Genomic DNA, 15,110 nt, shown 5'->3' with positions numbered 1-15,110 from the left:
CCTTCCTTTGCACGTCTCCAAACCCAGGGAGGCTCTACAGAGGTCCAGCACCCCTACTCCTCCCAAGTCTTTCTCACGAACATGGGGTAGAGTTTTTGGAAAGAGCTGGTCCATGCATCCATGGTCCCTCTATATCTCAGGCTCCCAGGGGTTTTATACTATCATCTTAGCTTCAGTTTGGTCTTTAGCAATTCTTTAATATTTTAGTCGATTTTCTCTTATCTGCGTATATGGTGGTCAACACTTCTCCCATGCTCTGCTACAGGTGAGCAAGTCTACATCCTGTCTCTTTGGAGGGGTTTGTCCATCCTTGAAATTAAGGCTAGTTGACTGCCGTGCCACATTGGCCATCTGACAGACCCAATAAAATGCATGATTTTGTCATCTATCCAGTTTTCTGTTTGAGTCAGGGTGATACCCTTTCCAGATATCTACATCACAGGCATAAGAGGAACTTCTGAGTCTCCTTTTACTTAATATATTTTAAGAGGAACACTTTTAAAATCACTTTGGTAATGTTAAATCGTATCATGTGTGTAGATGTAGCCTTAAGAACAGATACAATGAAAACGAAACAGTACTTTTCAGTAAGCTACTGTTGTCTGCCAAAGGCTGAGCCAGAAGCCCGTTTTTTTTGTTGTTGTTGTTGTTTTTTAAGTGTTACATAGGACTTCCCAGGGGGCCCAGTGGATAAGAATCTGCAAGCCAATGTAGAGAACATGGGTTCCATCCCTCGTCCCGGAAGATTCCACATGCTGTGGAGCTGTGTGCCACAACTCCTGAAATCTGTGTGCTCTAGGGACCTCAACAAAGAGTAGCCCCCACTCTCCAAAACTAGAGAAAGCCCTGGAGCACCAATCAAGACTCAGAACAGCCATGAATAAATACAATAATATATATATATATATATATATGTATGTGTGTGTGTGTGTGTGTGTGTTACATAAAAGAACTGATACTTTACCTTTGATGTAACAGAAAGATGGGTGGGGAGGGGAGCAGGGCATGAAAATGAAACAACTTTTTGACTGTTTGAGTCCATGTTATTTAATGTTACTTTTGCTTCACTGTCTTGTGTAGACAGTTTATACTGTAAAATAAATTTCACTATAGATGTCCCTGGGGATAGATAAAGGGGGCTAGATAAAGGTTGACCCTTGAACAACACAGGTTTGAACTGCATGGGTCCACTCATACACACTCCCTGCCCCCTGTCCAATAAACACATACTACAGTACTACACAATCTGCAACTTGGTTTTATCCATGGATACAGAGCCCAACTATAAACTTACACACAGGTTTTACCCCAGTGGCAGTGTTCTTAACCCCTGCACTGTGCACTACTCAAGTATCAACTATATTGCAATTGAGCAAGTGATTTAGCTCTTGAGTTTTTTAATTTACTCCAGTCTACCCTTTGACTGGAATATACTGGGTTGGTTCAAAAGTTCGTTTGAGTTTTTCCTTAACAATTTATGGGAAAAGCCTAACAAACTTTTTGGTCAATCCAGTGGAAGAAACATTACAAAAGGGCCTGGATTTGGCTCTGTAGGGGTGTGCAATACAGCAAAGGAGCGATACACATACAAAACCCAGTATTAGGAAGCGGCAAATGCCCTGGAAAGGTTAGGTGCTAAAGATTAAGACCACATCTAAATAGGATGGAGAGAGAGGTGAGAGCAGGAAATTAACTCTGGAGAAGGCACAGAGAGGAAAAAGTATCCTAGGCAGAGGTGACACCAGCACAAGAGAGGTCAAAGCAAGTAAGATATTTGGCTTATGACCAAAAAAAGCATATATGTATGATACATATTATATATCTATAAAAGATACATATTATATATACATTTTAAAGATAAAAGGTCAACAGCTATGTAAACAAGAAAAAGGCAGATGGTATTATTTAACAAATACTAGTTGCCTGCTACTTGCCAGGCATTGCTCTATGCTCTCGGAGAAGGCAATGGCACCCCACTCCAGTACTCTTGCCTGGACAATCCCACGGATGGAGGAGCCTGGTAGGCTGCAGTCCATGGGGTCGCTAAGAGTCGGACACGACCGAGCGACTTCACTTTCACTTTTCACTTTTGTGCACTGGAGAAGGAAATGGCAACCCACTCCAGTGTTCTTGCCTGGAGAATCCCAGGGACAGGGGAGCCTGGTGGGCTGCCATGTATGGGGTCACACAGAGTCGGACACGACTGAAGCAAAGCAGCAGCAGCAGCTCTATGCTCTGCAGATCTATCAGTTAAAAAAAAAGAAACACTATGGAGCTTATATTCTAGTACAATGAATCAATAAAGTAGTATATACTGCTGGATGGTGATTAGTGCTACTGGGGAAAAAAGCAGCAAAAAAGGTGGATATGTGTCTATTAGCAGAGGGCAGTTTACATGATTACCTAGAGAGGTCATAGAAAGCCTAAGGAGGAAGCAATTAAACATAGATCTGACTGGTGGGGGTTTGGGTCGTACAGAAGTCTAGGAGAAGAGTTCTCCAGGCAGAGGGAATAGCCAGTGCAAAGACCCTGAGAGGGTGCCTCCTGGGGTGACTCAGGAACAGGAGACCCCTGTGGCTGGGATGCAGTGAACACAGGGATGTACTTGATGAATTCAGGGAAGTAGTGGGAGGCAGTGGGGTTCAGTTCCTATAGGTCCTCCTAAGTTATTGTAAGGACTTTGTTTTGCTCTTGAGCAAGCTAAGAAGCCTAAGGATTTTAAGCAGCAAAATGATTCTGGCTGCTATGCTGAGAACTGACTAAAGAGTGGGGCAGGGACCAGGATGGCTTCAAGATCAATTTAGACCTTACCGGATTAATCATCTAGGGGTCTATGTGGATGACTCTGACTTAGCCCAGAATAGTAACACTGGAGAGGCTGTGGAGTGGTCACAGTTTGAAGACAGAACTGAAAGGGGTTCTTGCTGACTTACCAGGTGTGGCATGTAAGAGTCGTCACTGGTGATGTGTGATGATGTGAGCAACTGAAGGTACACAACTGCCACCCGCTCATTTGCTTCAGTCATGTCTGACTCTTTGTGACCCCATGGACGGCAGCTTGCCAGTCTCCTCTGTCCATGGGATTTTCCTGGCAAGAATACTGGTGGGGGTTGCCATTTCTTCCTCCAGGGGATCTTCCCCACCCAGGGATTGAATCGGTGTCTCCTGCCTTGCAGGCAGATTCTTTACTACTGAGCCACCTACTGGAAGACATCTAGTTAGGGATGAATGTGCTGGAGAGGCAGATGCGGCAACAGAACATCCAGACTGTGGTTCTGGACTTTCACGGACCAGGGCTGGTACGTAAATTGGGAATGGCTTGGAAAATGGGTGAGGTCACTCACAGTGAGTATAGAAATAAGACCTGGCGTATGCTCCAAGGTTAGGAAGATGGGCCACAACTAGCAAAGGGCACAGAAGCAACGCTGCCAGAAGGGCACAAGGAAAACCGGGAGAGCTGTGTTCCAGAAACCAAGAGAATTAATTCTTTCAAGCAGGGAGGCATCCGCTGGTAGATGCTACCCACGCACTAAAGAGGTAAGAACTGACAACTGACCATTGTATTTAACGGTGTGGACTGCTGGGGACCTTCACAAGGACTGCTTTGGTGATGTGGTGGTGGTGGCAGCCTAAGTGGAATGGGTTCAGATGAAAATGGGAGGAGGAATTAGAAGGTAAAGCTGGCAGCTTTGCTGAAAAGGGAATAGAAAAATGGAGTGGTGGTTGAAGAGGGGTGTTAGATCAATTTTTTAAGATAAATCACAGCATGCCAATGGAAATGATGCAAGAGAGGGAGGGGGAGAAACTGCTGAAGTGCATTCCTTGAATAGGTAAGGAGGTGAGACTGAGCACAGTAAGTGGTGGCACTGGCTTTAGATAAGAGGAACATGAACAATTCACTACAATAAGACGAGGGAAAAGCTGAGTACAAATGAAAGTGGATGAGTGGCTACTTGTACATTTAAAAGGTATCTTTGCAAGCAATGATCCAGGAGAAAAGTTGGTAGAGTCCTAACAATGTAACATTTACACAACAGTTCTGGGATAGGGAGCTCAAGCAACATCTACCTATATAATGTTACAGTGAACTAAGTTGAGGTTTTACCTTAGTTCATTTTAAGAAATGAGAAGGGAGCATGCCCCACTGACTCTCAGGCTAACTGCGGACTCCACCCTCCCCAAGCACTGGCATGCTACTCCAATCAGCCATCATGAAACCAAACAAGACACATTCAAGCTTTGTCTGCTTTATTTCACTACACGAAGTTAAGCAATAAGGCAAAATAGTAACCTGTCATTCATAAAGACCAAGGAGTGCCTCTCATTCCCAAAATGGACCAAAAAGTCTATTTCTTTACAAATATGCGTGACATTTAGCTCATTAAGTCTATAAACAGTCTGAACAAAAGAAAACTCTAGTGGGCCAATCAAATCACAAATTCAGATTAAGTTCCCCAAATTGCAGTTTCTAGTGCTAATGACATCTAATTTGCTTGCAGTGGTACACACTCACCATACTTTAAAAATCTTGCACCTGATCTAATATAAAAAATGAACAAATAAAAGTCCAAATTCACCAGCTGCAGATATTGAACCATTTCTCCTAACACACAGAATTACCAGCCTGTAGTGAAAACTATCTCGAGCAAACAGTAAATCAAGAGCTCTGTTATTCTGCAAGCTAATTTGGCTTCTGAGGAAACAATTCTATGATCAAAAGTGTTTTTGTGTTTCTGTGTCACATGGGGGTGATGAGACCCGTTACTTCAACACTGTTATTTCTGGGAACAAACACCAGCTATATGCCATAAATGCCTAACAGTGTGTAGTCTGTGCAAACGTGTAAACACAGGACGTTATTCTCTACCTTGAGGCTTATCTCCTCCACTGGCAAATATGCGGCACTGGCGTCACGGCAGGCTGTAGCGGGCAGTGAAATAGAAATTAATTTGACACTTTGTACAGTCACAAAAACTTCAACTATTTCTACAGTTTGCAAATTTGTCATTATACAACACGCTGCCCCAACTCCTAAGAGACTAAGCCTTACTACTGTCATAATATTAGAGATATGAGTTCTTTTTTTCTTACACTGCAGCATATATATTACTCTGTGGAATATTGTTTCATAATATTGGTTTGATCTTAAGAGTACTATTTAGTGTCTTTCAAAGGTTTCCTAAATATTTCTACTTTCCAAGGGGAGCTGAAAAGTTACTGTGTCCTATATTTTAAATTGCTATATACATTTTTTTTAAACTAAAGGCTTGAACTTAGAAACAAAACCAGGGTATAAACAGGAAATTTCTTTCCCCCAAAAGTCTGTTGGCCACTTGCTAACAATACATTTATGGAAACATGGTGCAGGTGGTGGTCTACTTTGTCAAGTCTCATTTTAGAAAACATCACAGAAACTAAGGTTGGCAAGCCAACTCCAGGATACCAAGTGAAAACAGCATGTGTGTTGTTAGGCAAGTATTCTGGGCTGCTTGTTGAACTATTTTATGGTTTATGATCAAAATGGTCTTATTTGACAAACCTACGATAAAAGTCATAAACTCAGGAAGGAGGAAGGTTTTTTCTTAATATCCAGTTTTGGATTCAAGAGATTACAAATGTTACTTTCCTCTTCAATCACTGGAAAGAACATTAGCTCAGATCATGATAAAAATCTAACCTTTAAGATATTTTCTGCATTCCAGAAGTGAACTTGCCCACCAAGTTTTCTTTGGGCTCTTTCTGGGTCCCAAATACTCAACAACTTACTGAGTTAAAGAGGCAGAGAGGAGAAGGGGTATGGAGTAAGACATATAAAGCATGCCTCCCTGTGGCAGCATCAATCCCTGGATATTGTGGCAACAGTTAAAATGAATAGAATTTGCCACCCCAGTGACATGACATGCAATTGCTTCCTTCTCAAATTTTCCCTAAGAGAAAAGTTCCATATTCTGCTGGGAAAAAGATTTTTACAGCAACTAATACATAAGTATCCTACATTCACTTAAAGAGGTCAAATGAAGGTGCCTTAACTATTTCACAGGTCCTTCCAATCATCGCAAAACTAAAAACAACGTGACAATTCTATTTTCCTGTCAAATGGATGGAAGCCAGGAGGCAAGGGAAGGGATATATATATTTAGAGTGCTAGAGTATATCCAGTGGAATGCAAAAAGCAGTTGGTACAACACTGAGACCAGTGCCAGGTCATCAATAGCAGGTCTAACTTTTGGTTATTTTACATTTTCATCTGTGAGACTGATCCTTTATGAGATCAGGTTGGGAGATAGGATGGAGTTTCTCAAGTGGTCAATTGAATGCCACTCCAAGGAACAGCCACATCCTTTCTTGAGATGGAACTATGCTGTTGTGAGTCAACGTGCAGGGTTCAGTGAGGGAGACACAGACTTACGGGTGTGAACAGAGGACAGAGCCAGAGGTACAGCAGTCGCTGTGTTCCTAACGCCTTGCCTACACGCCCACCCTGCTAGAACAGGACTCAGTAGTGCATGGTACATCATTATAAACAAGGTCTAACGAAGCAGCGGCTTCCACATTTTAACGCAGGTTCGTGGTGATACTGTCCTTGGGGATCTGCCCGCCAGTGGAACATTTTAAGGAAGAAGCGGGCCCAAGCTGAGTTCCACATGCTGGGTGAGCCAGATGACTTCTGTGCCTTGGTCAGTTTCTTCGATGGGGCGGATGGGAGTGGCCAGGTTTTTAAAATCATGCTTCATCTTAAAGCACACGGTCACTTCGCCCTCCTCACGTTGTGGGGTCACTTTGATGAAAATACCCACTTTGTTGGCCTTTCTGAAGGCTATAATGCTATGAAAGGAAATAAGCACAGATTAGGCAGGTCACAGGTCAGCCAAGCCAGTTAGACTCACAGTCATTTTATGGCCCACAGGAAATCTCCGACAACAAAATATGACCAGAATCCCGTTTGTCAACAATGAAGAGTTTCTTCAGCAAAATGCCGATCTCCTTATTTTATTACAAAAGTAAAATACAGTCATAAAACTTAAGATATGAAAAAGTGAATCTTTCTTCTTATTTTCTTCTTCAGTACACAGAGAAAAACTGTCAACAGTTTGGCTCTTAACCTACTACGTATTTTTCCACGCACTTACTCTTCTATGCTTTTTTAACCAAGACAAAAGGGACACACTATTCTGTAACAAGTTTTTTCCCCACTGTTTATCACAAACACCTGTCCATATTGGTGCACATAGATCTCCTCCATTTTACTTAATGGGTGCATAGCAACCATAATTTGTTTACACCGATTTCCTGTTACAAACGTATCTTCACATTAACTTTTACAAACATGTGGTAATATTTCTACAGGATACAGACTAATGCTAACTCAGAGTTTTGAACAATTTCTAGAATATCATAAATCAGTGTGTCTTGTAAATAGCCTCTGTGAATTAGGAATTTTTAGAAGAGAAAAAAATCTCTAGTTCAAGTTTCCACCTCAGTTTTTTGATATGCACTTGAAGTTTGTGTTTAAACAGTTTACCTTCAAAAGTAAAAAACAATGAAATAAACAGAACTTGATCTACTATCCAAATGATACTCAACTACTCTAAGAAAAGTAACTGAAACTAAACATTTACATATTATCCACTATTATGTTACTATTAATTTCCAGACATCTGGAAGTCCTAAAAAGTACAATAATGTGAAATATAATTAAGCATTATACTAGCACAACCATTTTGAACCAACTAAATCTTTTATTTATATTAGATTCATTTAAAAAATTCAATTAAAAATAGTTTAAAAAAATTCTTTCTAGCCTTAATTTCCCAGGCAACCACTGATCAAGTGTAGTATCTGTTCTTATCAGTTTAATATCTGATACATCCTCTGTCCGAGGACAATATATTAAATGGATTTTGGGGATTAGGAGTTGGAATAGGAGCTTGCTCCGTCCACTCCACGCATCGACCTGGTATTGCAGTACTTCCAGGAACGGTGCACCAAAGAAAAAAAAAAGAAAAAAAAAAAAAATTCAGATTCTTGGTGCCTACCTAGACCTGCTGAAGAGAAGCTGTGGGGATTGGTACTCTATATGGAATTAAAAAAAAAAAAAAATTTAAACACCCAACCTGGTGCTTTCTGAAGTTAACCCAAGTGTTGCAATCACTGTACTAACCTCATCTTTGCAGTCACTTGGTTTTTCTAATTTGGCCCATGTTGTTATATTTGTTCTCTCCAGTATCTTGGTGAGGAAGCTTTTAATCATTTTGTTAAAAAGCCTTAAATATGCCCTATACTAGTGTACTAAATGCTATTGCTTTTCAGCTCAAAGCACATTCTTTGTTTTCTTATTTTCTTGGCTGCACCACACACCTTGTGGGATCTTAGTTCCCCGAACAGGGATGGAACCTGGGCCCTCTGAAGTGGAGGTGTGCAGTCTTAACCACTGGACTGCCAGGGAATTCCCTAAGCCCACTTTCTGTATCTTGCTTTGTGACACAGGATTCTGCTAACCACACTCCTGCTTTTTAGGCTGGCTCCCCGTCAGGCTCCCTTCAGGGGCTCTAACAGAGACCAGTAGCCTGTGGGAAGAAGGGCTGCTCCTCCGGGGGAGCCTCCTATCTCTGTGCAGCTCCAGCGGGCAGCACTCCAGCGATGCATGTTCACTCAGGAAGTGGCATCTCCAGGTGCAGTTTTCCAACTGCATAACCAGCTTCAGCACGCCACTCCTCCTCTGCCAGCCTGCCATGCCAGCACTAGTCAGGCAGTGTCCCCTCCCCCCCCATTTCCCAGAGGTCTGAGCTGCAGCTCCACGGGACTCCTCCTTCCTTCAAGCTTCTAAATTCTAATCATTTTAACCATTTCTCTTTATCCTCTTAGCCCTAGGGATGGTAAATGCTTCACTGAATTGCCATCTCTGGGATATTTCAGATTTCTTTTTAACTTTTAAAGTTACCCAGTTAAGTCTTCATATTAAATTTTCTCTGTTCAAATAACAGATGTGATTTCTGTTTTTTAGACTGAAAGCTAACCAAAGTATTCCTCATCTGGGAAAGGTTTCGCTTTTACTTCTCAGTTAATAACTGAGAAGTATTAGGTATGAGAGAATAAAATCTATTACTCACTCAGAGGGAAAGGTGGTGGGCAAGTCGACAAATCTAACGATAAATCTCTGGGGACAGAGTACTGTACCCTGTACACAACCATTAAAAAACACACACCTGAAAATTTTTTACCATGGGAAACACAGGTTAAAAAAACTGTGCTTACAGAATGATCCTAATTATGAAAATGTTACTGGTGTTTATCTCTGGTGGTGAGATTTTATTTTCTTCTTCATATATATGATTTAATATATCATATAAAAATGGGCTTCCTCGTGGCTCAGCTGGTAAAGAATCCACCTGCAATGTGGGAGACCTGAGTTCGATCCCTGGGTTGGGAAGATCCCCTGGAGAAGGGAAAGGCTACCGACTCCAGTATTCTGGCCTGGAGAATTCCATGGACTCTATAGTCCATGGGGTCACAAAGGGTTGGACACGACTGAGCAACTTTCACTTTCACTTCACTAATATATCTTCATATATATCAGTTAATAATAATAAATAGGAAGAAAATATTACTTAAATTCAGGTAAGAAAACTGAGATCTATCAGTGGGCCTCCTGTAAACCAGCCAACTGTGGTATGTGGGTGGGTGGGTCGGGGGCGAGTCACAGAAAGATCACTTACTCAGGATCGTCCTGAAAGTCCTGGGGTTCTGCCAACTCGTCATACTCTGCTGCTGCATCCTTGCCGGCTAAAACGAGCTCTTTGGGAGGCACCACCACCTGGAGAGCAGCACAGAGAGGCTGGTCTCAGAAGGGGTCAATGCACTGCACAACATTCATCCAACAGAATACAGCAAAGTACTGCCCTGACCCAGACATACAGAAGGAAGCAGCAAGTTTCAAGAAACATACAACATTACTTCACTTACAAAAAGTTTAAAAACATATTGTTTGGGAATACAGACATTTATGATAAAAGATTAAGAACAAAGAAATTTAAGGGAATGAAAAAGTCAAGAGAGTGCTTAGTTCACTGGGGTTGCCATGGGTAATTCAAGTGGGAGGACACGGGGGCTTCAATTGTGCCTTCACTGTTTCATTTCTTAAGGGGCTGGAGGAACATGGGTGTCTGTATACTGTTCTCTATACTCTGTGGTATACAAAAAGAAAAACAAAAAGGAGAAACACATAAAACATAAAAAGAAGAAACATATAACATAAAACAAAGGAGAAACATAAAACATATAAAGGAGAAAAACACATAAAGGGGAAGCTTAGAACTTCCAACAACGCAAGAGAAGACTCTACACATGGACATCACCAGATGGTCAATACTAACATCAAACTGATTATATTCTTTGCACCCAAAGATGGAGAAGGTCTATACAGTCAGCAAAAACAAGACCGGGAGCTGACTGTGACTCAGATCATGAACTCCTTACTGCAAAATTCAGACGTAAGTTGATGAAAGTAGGGAAAACCACTAGACCATTCAGGTATGACCTAAATCAAATCCTTTTTGATTATACAGTGGAAGTGACAGACTCAAGGAATTAGATCTGATAGACAGAGTGCCTGAAGAACTATGGACGGAGGATCATGACGTTGTACAGGAGGCAGTGATCAAGACAATCCCCAAGAAAAAGAAATGCAAAAAGGCAAAATGGTTGTCTGAGGGTGCCTTACAAATAGCTGAGAAAAGAAGATAAGCTAAAGGAGAGAAAAGGGAAGATACACCCATCTGAATGCAGAGTTCCAAAGAATAGCAAGGAGAGATAAGAAAGCCTTCCTCAGTGATCAATGGAAAGAAATAGAGGAAAAACAATAGAATGGGAAAGACTAGAGATCTCTTCGAGAAAATGAGAGATACCAAGGTAACATTTCATGCAACGATGGGCACAATAAAGGACAGAAATGGTAATGGACCTGACAGAAGCAGAAGAGATTAAGAAGAGGTGGCCAGAATACACAGAAGAACTATACAAAAAAGATCTTAATGACCCAGATAACCACAACGGTGTGATCACTCACCTAGAGGCAGACATCCTGGAATGTGAAGTCAAATGGGCCTTAGGAAGCATCACTACAAAGCTAGTGGAGGTGATGGAATTCCAGCTGAGCTATTTCAAATCCTAAAAGATGATGCTGTTAAAGTGCTGCACTCAATACGCCAAAAATTTGGAAAACTCAGCAGCGGCCACAGGACTGGAAAAGGTCAGTTTTCATTCCAATCCCAAAGAATGTCCAAACTACTGCACAACTGCACTCATCTCACACGCTAGCAAAGTAATGCTCAAAATTCTCTAAGCCAGGCTTCAACAGTACGTGAACTGTGAACTTCCAGATGTTCAAGCTGGATTTAGAAAAGGCAGAGGAACCAGAGATCAAACTGTCAACATCTGTTAGATTATAGAAAAAGCAAGAAAGTTCCAGAAAAACATCTACTTCTGTTTTATTGACTATGCCAAAGCCTTTGACTGTGTGGCTGTTTCCACCACAAACTGTGGAAAATTCTTCAAGAGATGGGAATACCAGACCACCTTACCTGCCTCCTGAGAAATCTGCATGCAGGTCAAGAAGCAACAGTTAGAACCAGACATGGAACAACAGACTGGTTCCAAATTGGGAAAGGAGTTCATCAGTCAAGGCTGTATATTGTCACCCTGCTTATTTAACTTATATGCAGAGTACATCATGTGAAATGCCAGGCTGGATGAAGCACAATCTGGAATCAAGACTGCCAGGAGAAATATCAAAAACCTTAGATACGTAGATGACACCACTTTTATGGTAGAAAGGGAAAAAGAACTAAAGAGCCTCTTGATAAGAATGAAAGAAGATAGTGAAAAAGCTGGCTTAAAACTCAACATATAAAAAACGAAGATCATGGCATCTGGTCCCATCACTTCATGACAAATAGATGGGGAAACGGTGGAAATAGTAACATTTTATTTTGGGGGGCTCTAAAATCACTGCAGATGGTGACTACAGCCATGAAATAAAAAGATGCTAGCTCCTTGGAAGAAAAGCTATGACAAACCTAGACAGCATGTTAAAAATCAGAGACATTACTTTTCTGACAAAGGTCTGTCTAGTCAAAGCTATGGTTTTTCCAGCAGACATGTATGGATATGAGAGTTGGACTATAAAGAAGGCTGAGGGCTGAAGAATTGATGCTTTTGAACTGCAGTGTTGGAGAAGACTCTTAAGAGCCTTGGACTGCAAGGAGATCAAACCAGTACATCCTAAAGGAAATCAGTCCTGAACATTTTATTGATAGGATTGATGTGGAAGCTGAAATTCCAATACTTTGGCCACCTAATGCAAATAACTGACTCCTTGGAAACGACCTGGATGCTGGGAAAGATTGAAGGCGGGAGGAGAAGGGGACAACAGAGGATGAGATGGTTGGATGGCATCACCAACTTACTGGACATGAGTTTGAGCAAGCAAGCCCCGTGAGTTAGTGATGGACTGCCTGGAGTCCTGCAGTCCATGGGGTTGCAAAGAGTCAGACACGACTGAGCGACTAAACTGAAGTGAAAGGAGAAACAGTGGTTCCAACATATTTTTTGAAATGGGAATACTGGCTATGTTTATGGCCATGAAAAACAGTTTTCTTCACACTTAGCCTTTGGTTGTAACTAGGCTTCAACTTTGCTCTGTTAGAGGTTAACAAATAACAATGTTAATAACATTTCTAATTATGGAAATAAATGTGGCTGGGGAGCTGAAAGAGAGAGAAAAGCAGCAAATTCATAAGCTGGGTATATTTATCAGGTACTTATTTCTATCTGGATAGAGACACTGGATAGACAGCTCATTAGTGTTATTTTAAAAAGGAGCAAGGACAGATGAGTGTCATCTCTCTTTGGAAGTGATGCCGGGAAATGATTCCATTAAAAAGCAGAAGGAAAAATAAAGAGATAAATTCTCTACTAATAAGCATAACTCAAATAACTAATTAAAGATATAGGTATCCTTTCTGCTGATTTGTTATGAATACCATGCTGAATTACGAGACAATAAAATGGCCTATTACAGAGAAAAGTTCTTGTTCTAAAATTTCAAGTACTAAATGAATCATGAAATAAAATGTAGAAAGGTCTCAGTTCATTCATTCAAGTAACAGTGAGTCAGAATCGCCTATTTTAATATTTAGTGCCATGTATACTCTCACCGACTCAATGGACCTGAGTTTGAGTGAACTCTGGGAGTTGGTGATGGACAGGGAGGCCTGCTGTGCTGCAGTTCATGGGGTCGCAAAGAGTCAGACACGACTGAGCGACTGAACTGAACTGATACTCTATGTAGGCCTTCCCAGGTGGCGCTAGTGGTAAAGAACGCACCTGCCAATGCTGGAGACATGAGACGCGGGTTCAATCCCTGGGTCGGGAAGATCCCCTGGAGGAGGGCAAGACTACCCACTCCATTACTGTTGCCTGGAGAATCCCATGGACAGAGGAGCCTGGCAGACTATGGTCCACAGGGTTGCAAAGAGTTGGACATGACTGAGGTGACTTAGCATGCACACACACATGCATACTCTATGTAAGCAGAGGGCATCTAGCTGAGGCACATCAGCTTTTAAAAGGAAATGTCATTTCCTTTGCTTCTTGAAGAATGAGTATGCCTCAGGCAGAAAGAGAGGTATGGGCATGTCTGTCAGAAGAGTGGGATGGGAATTAAGAATTCTAGGTAAAATGAGTAGCATATATAATTCTCCAGGAACATTAGAGTTTATGACCCATTGGATCTGCTTGGATATCAACCATTAATGTGCATGATCTAGAGAACGCTAGATTTAGTTGTTCTAGGGAAGATCGTAATGGAAGAAAAGAGATGAGGATATTAAGGAGCTCTTAAGCTTTGCCACAGAGAAGGCGATGGCACCCCACTCCAGTACTCTTGCCTGGAAAATCCCATGGATGGAGGAGCCTGGTAGGCTGCAGTCCATGGGGTCGCTAAGAGTCGGACACAACTGAGCGACTTCACTTTCACTTTTCACTTTCATGCATTGGAGAAGGAAATGGCAACCCACTCCAGTGTTCTTGCCTGGAGAATCCCAGGGACGGCGGGACCCGGTGGGCTGCTGTCTATGGGGTCGCACAGAGTCAGACACGACTGAAGCAACTTAGCAGCAGCAGCAGCAAGCTTTGCCAAGGAATTTAGTTTATTCCAATGTCAGAGAGACACCAAACAAGCAGCCTGCCATGATCAAAGCTAAATCTTAGAAAGATCATCCTAATAGCAAGAGAGAAGATGGGCTGGAGTGGAAGTGGGGGTGAACTAAAAAAGGGAGTTAGAAAGTTACTGTCCTAGTCCATGTGAGAAATGATGAAACCCTCAAAAAGGGCAGTGGCAGTGTGCCTGCGGATGAAGTAGAAAACCCTAGAGGTGAAATCAAGGGAACCTGAAGACTGGATGTGAAAATAATGAGTGTGGAATCCTTTAAAGCAGGTCAAATGAGGCCACTCTAGGGAAGTCAGAGTCACTCAGAATGAAGCAAAACACTCCTACCTTAGCAGTGCTGTTGATATTATCAGGGTCCCCCTCCTCGCACTCCAAAAGAGTCACGTGGGTAAGGTTCTCCACTGGATTCGTGAGAGTCAGGAGGACCTGGCTCTCCTGGGGAAAAGGAAAGGTATCTTTCAAACATGCTCCCCTGCTGCCACCTAGGTCCACCTTCTCTCATGATTATACCACAAAATCATCACCCCGTGTGCCCCCGCCTCCCACCATCACTCTTGAGCACCCCACCTGTACCTCTGCATCACTGCATTCTTAAATGCTCATCAACTCCTATATTACTTATACACTAGACTATATACTCTCTAGAGTTGCTATTTCACTGAGGAAATGAATCAGATTCCATAAAAAGGGCCAGTTACTCGATCCAGAAATTCTGAGAAATATACATTATCTAAGTGACTGTTTAAAGTTTGTAACTCTTACCCTACCCAGGATGTCACTAGGACTTAAAAGGAAGCCCTCATAAATAAAATATAGAAGCCACAGGCCAGCCAGATGTATTAATATAGCAAAAAAAAAAAAAAAAAAAGGCTTATCAAGACTA

The 15,110-nt window shown here is 41.9% G+C and overlaps 1 protein-coding gene, 1 long non-coding RNA gene and 1 pseudogene across 4 annotated transcripts in view; 2 read left to right on the top strand and 1 right to left on the bottom strand.

Annotated features, from left to right (window-relative positions):
- Positions 1–3,150: 3,150 nt before the first annotated feature.
- LOC113895149 lies at positions 3,151–7,986 on the top strand. Of its 2 annotated transcripts, XR_003511766.1 has the most exons (3): positions 3,151–3,299; positions 3,382–3,537; positions 6,908–7,986. It is a non-coding gene; the product is annotated as an uncharacterized LOC113895149 (long non-coding RNA). The 2 variants fall into 2 exon arrangements; XR_003511765.1 differs by having other exon boundaries at positions 3,151–3,537.
- Positions 4,232–15,110, bottom strand: part of DCTN4 (dynactin subunit 4) — a 33,024-nt gene continuing 22,145 nt past the window's right edge. The window contains exons 12-14 of one of the 2 annotated variants that reach the window (XM_027545934.1): positions 14,555–14,662; positions 9,717–9,814; positions 4,232–6,825 (exon numbers count right to left, since the gene is read on the bottom strand). In XM_027545934.1, coding sequence (XP_027401735.1) covers positions 6,612–6,825; positions 9,717–9,814; positions 14,555–14,662 — 420 coding nt within the window. In that variant the 3' untranslated portion in view covers positions 4,232–6,611. The remainder of the gene's footprint in view (positions 6,826–9,716; positions 9,815–14,554; positions 14,663–15,110) is intronic. The other variant, XM_027545935.1, reaches the window with a different exon arrangement.
- On the top strand, positions 7,791–7,991 carry LOC113896758 (annotated as a pseudogene).

Source organism: Bos indicus x Bos taurus, chromosome 7 (genome assembly GCF_003369695.1).
Source record: "Bos indicus x Bos taurus breed Angus x Brahman F1 hybrid chromosome 7, Bos_hybrid_MaternalHap_v2.0, whole genome shotgun sequence".
In the NCBI taxonomy this organism is placed as follows: domain Eukaryota; kingdom Metazoa; phylum Chordata; class Mammalia; order Artiodactyla; family Bovidae; genus Bos; species Bos indicus x Bos taurus.
The sequence above is the reverse complement of the archived record's forward strand: the minus strand, read 5'-3'. Positions and strand labels throughout refer to the sequence as shown.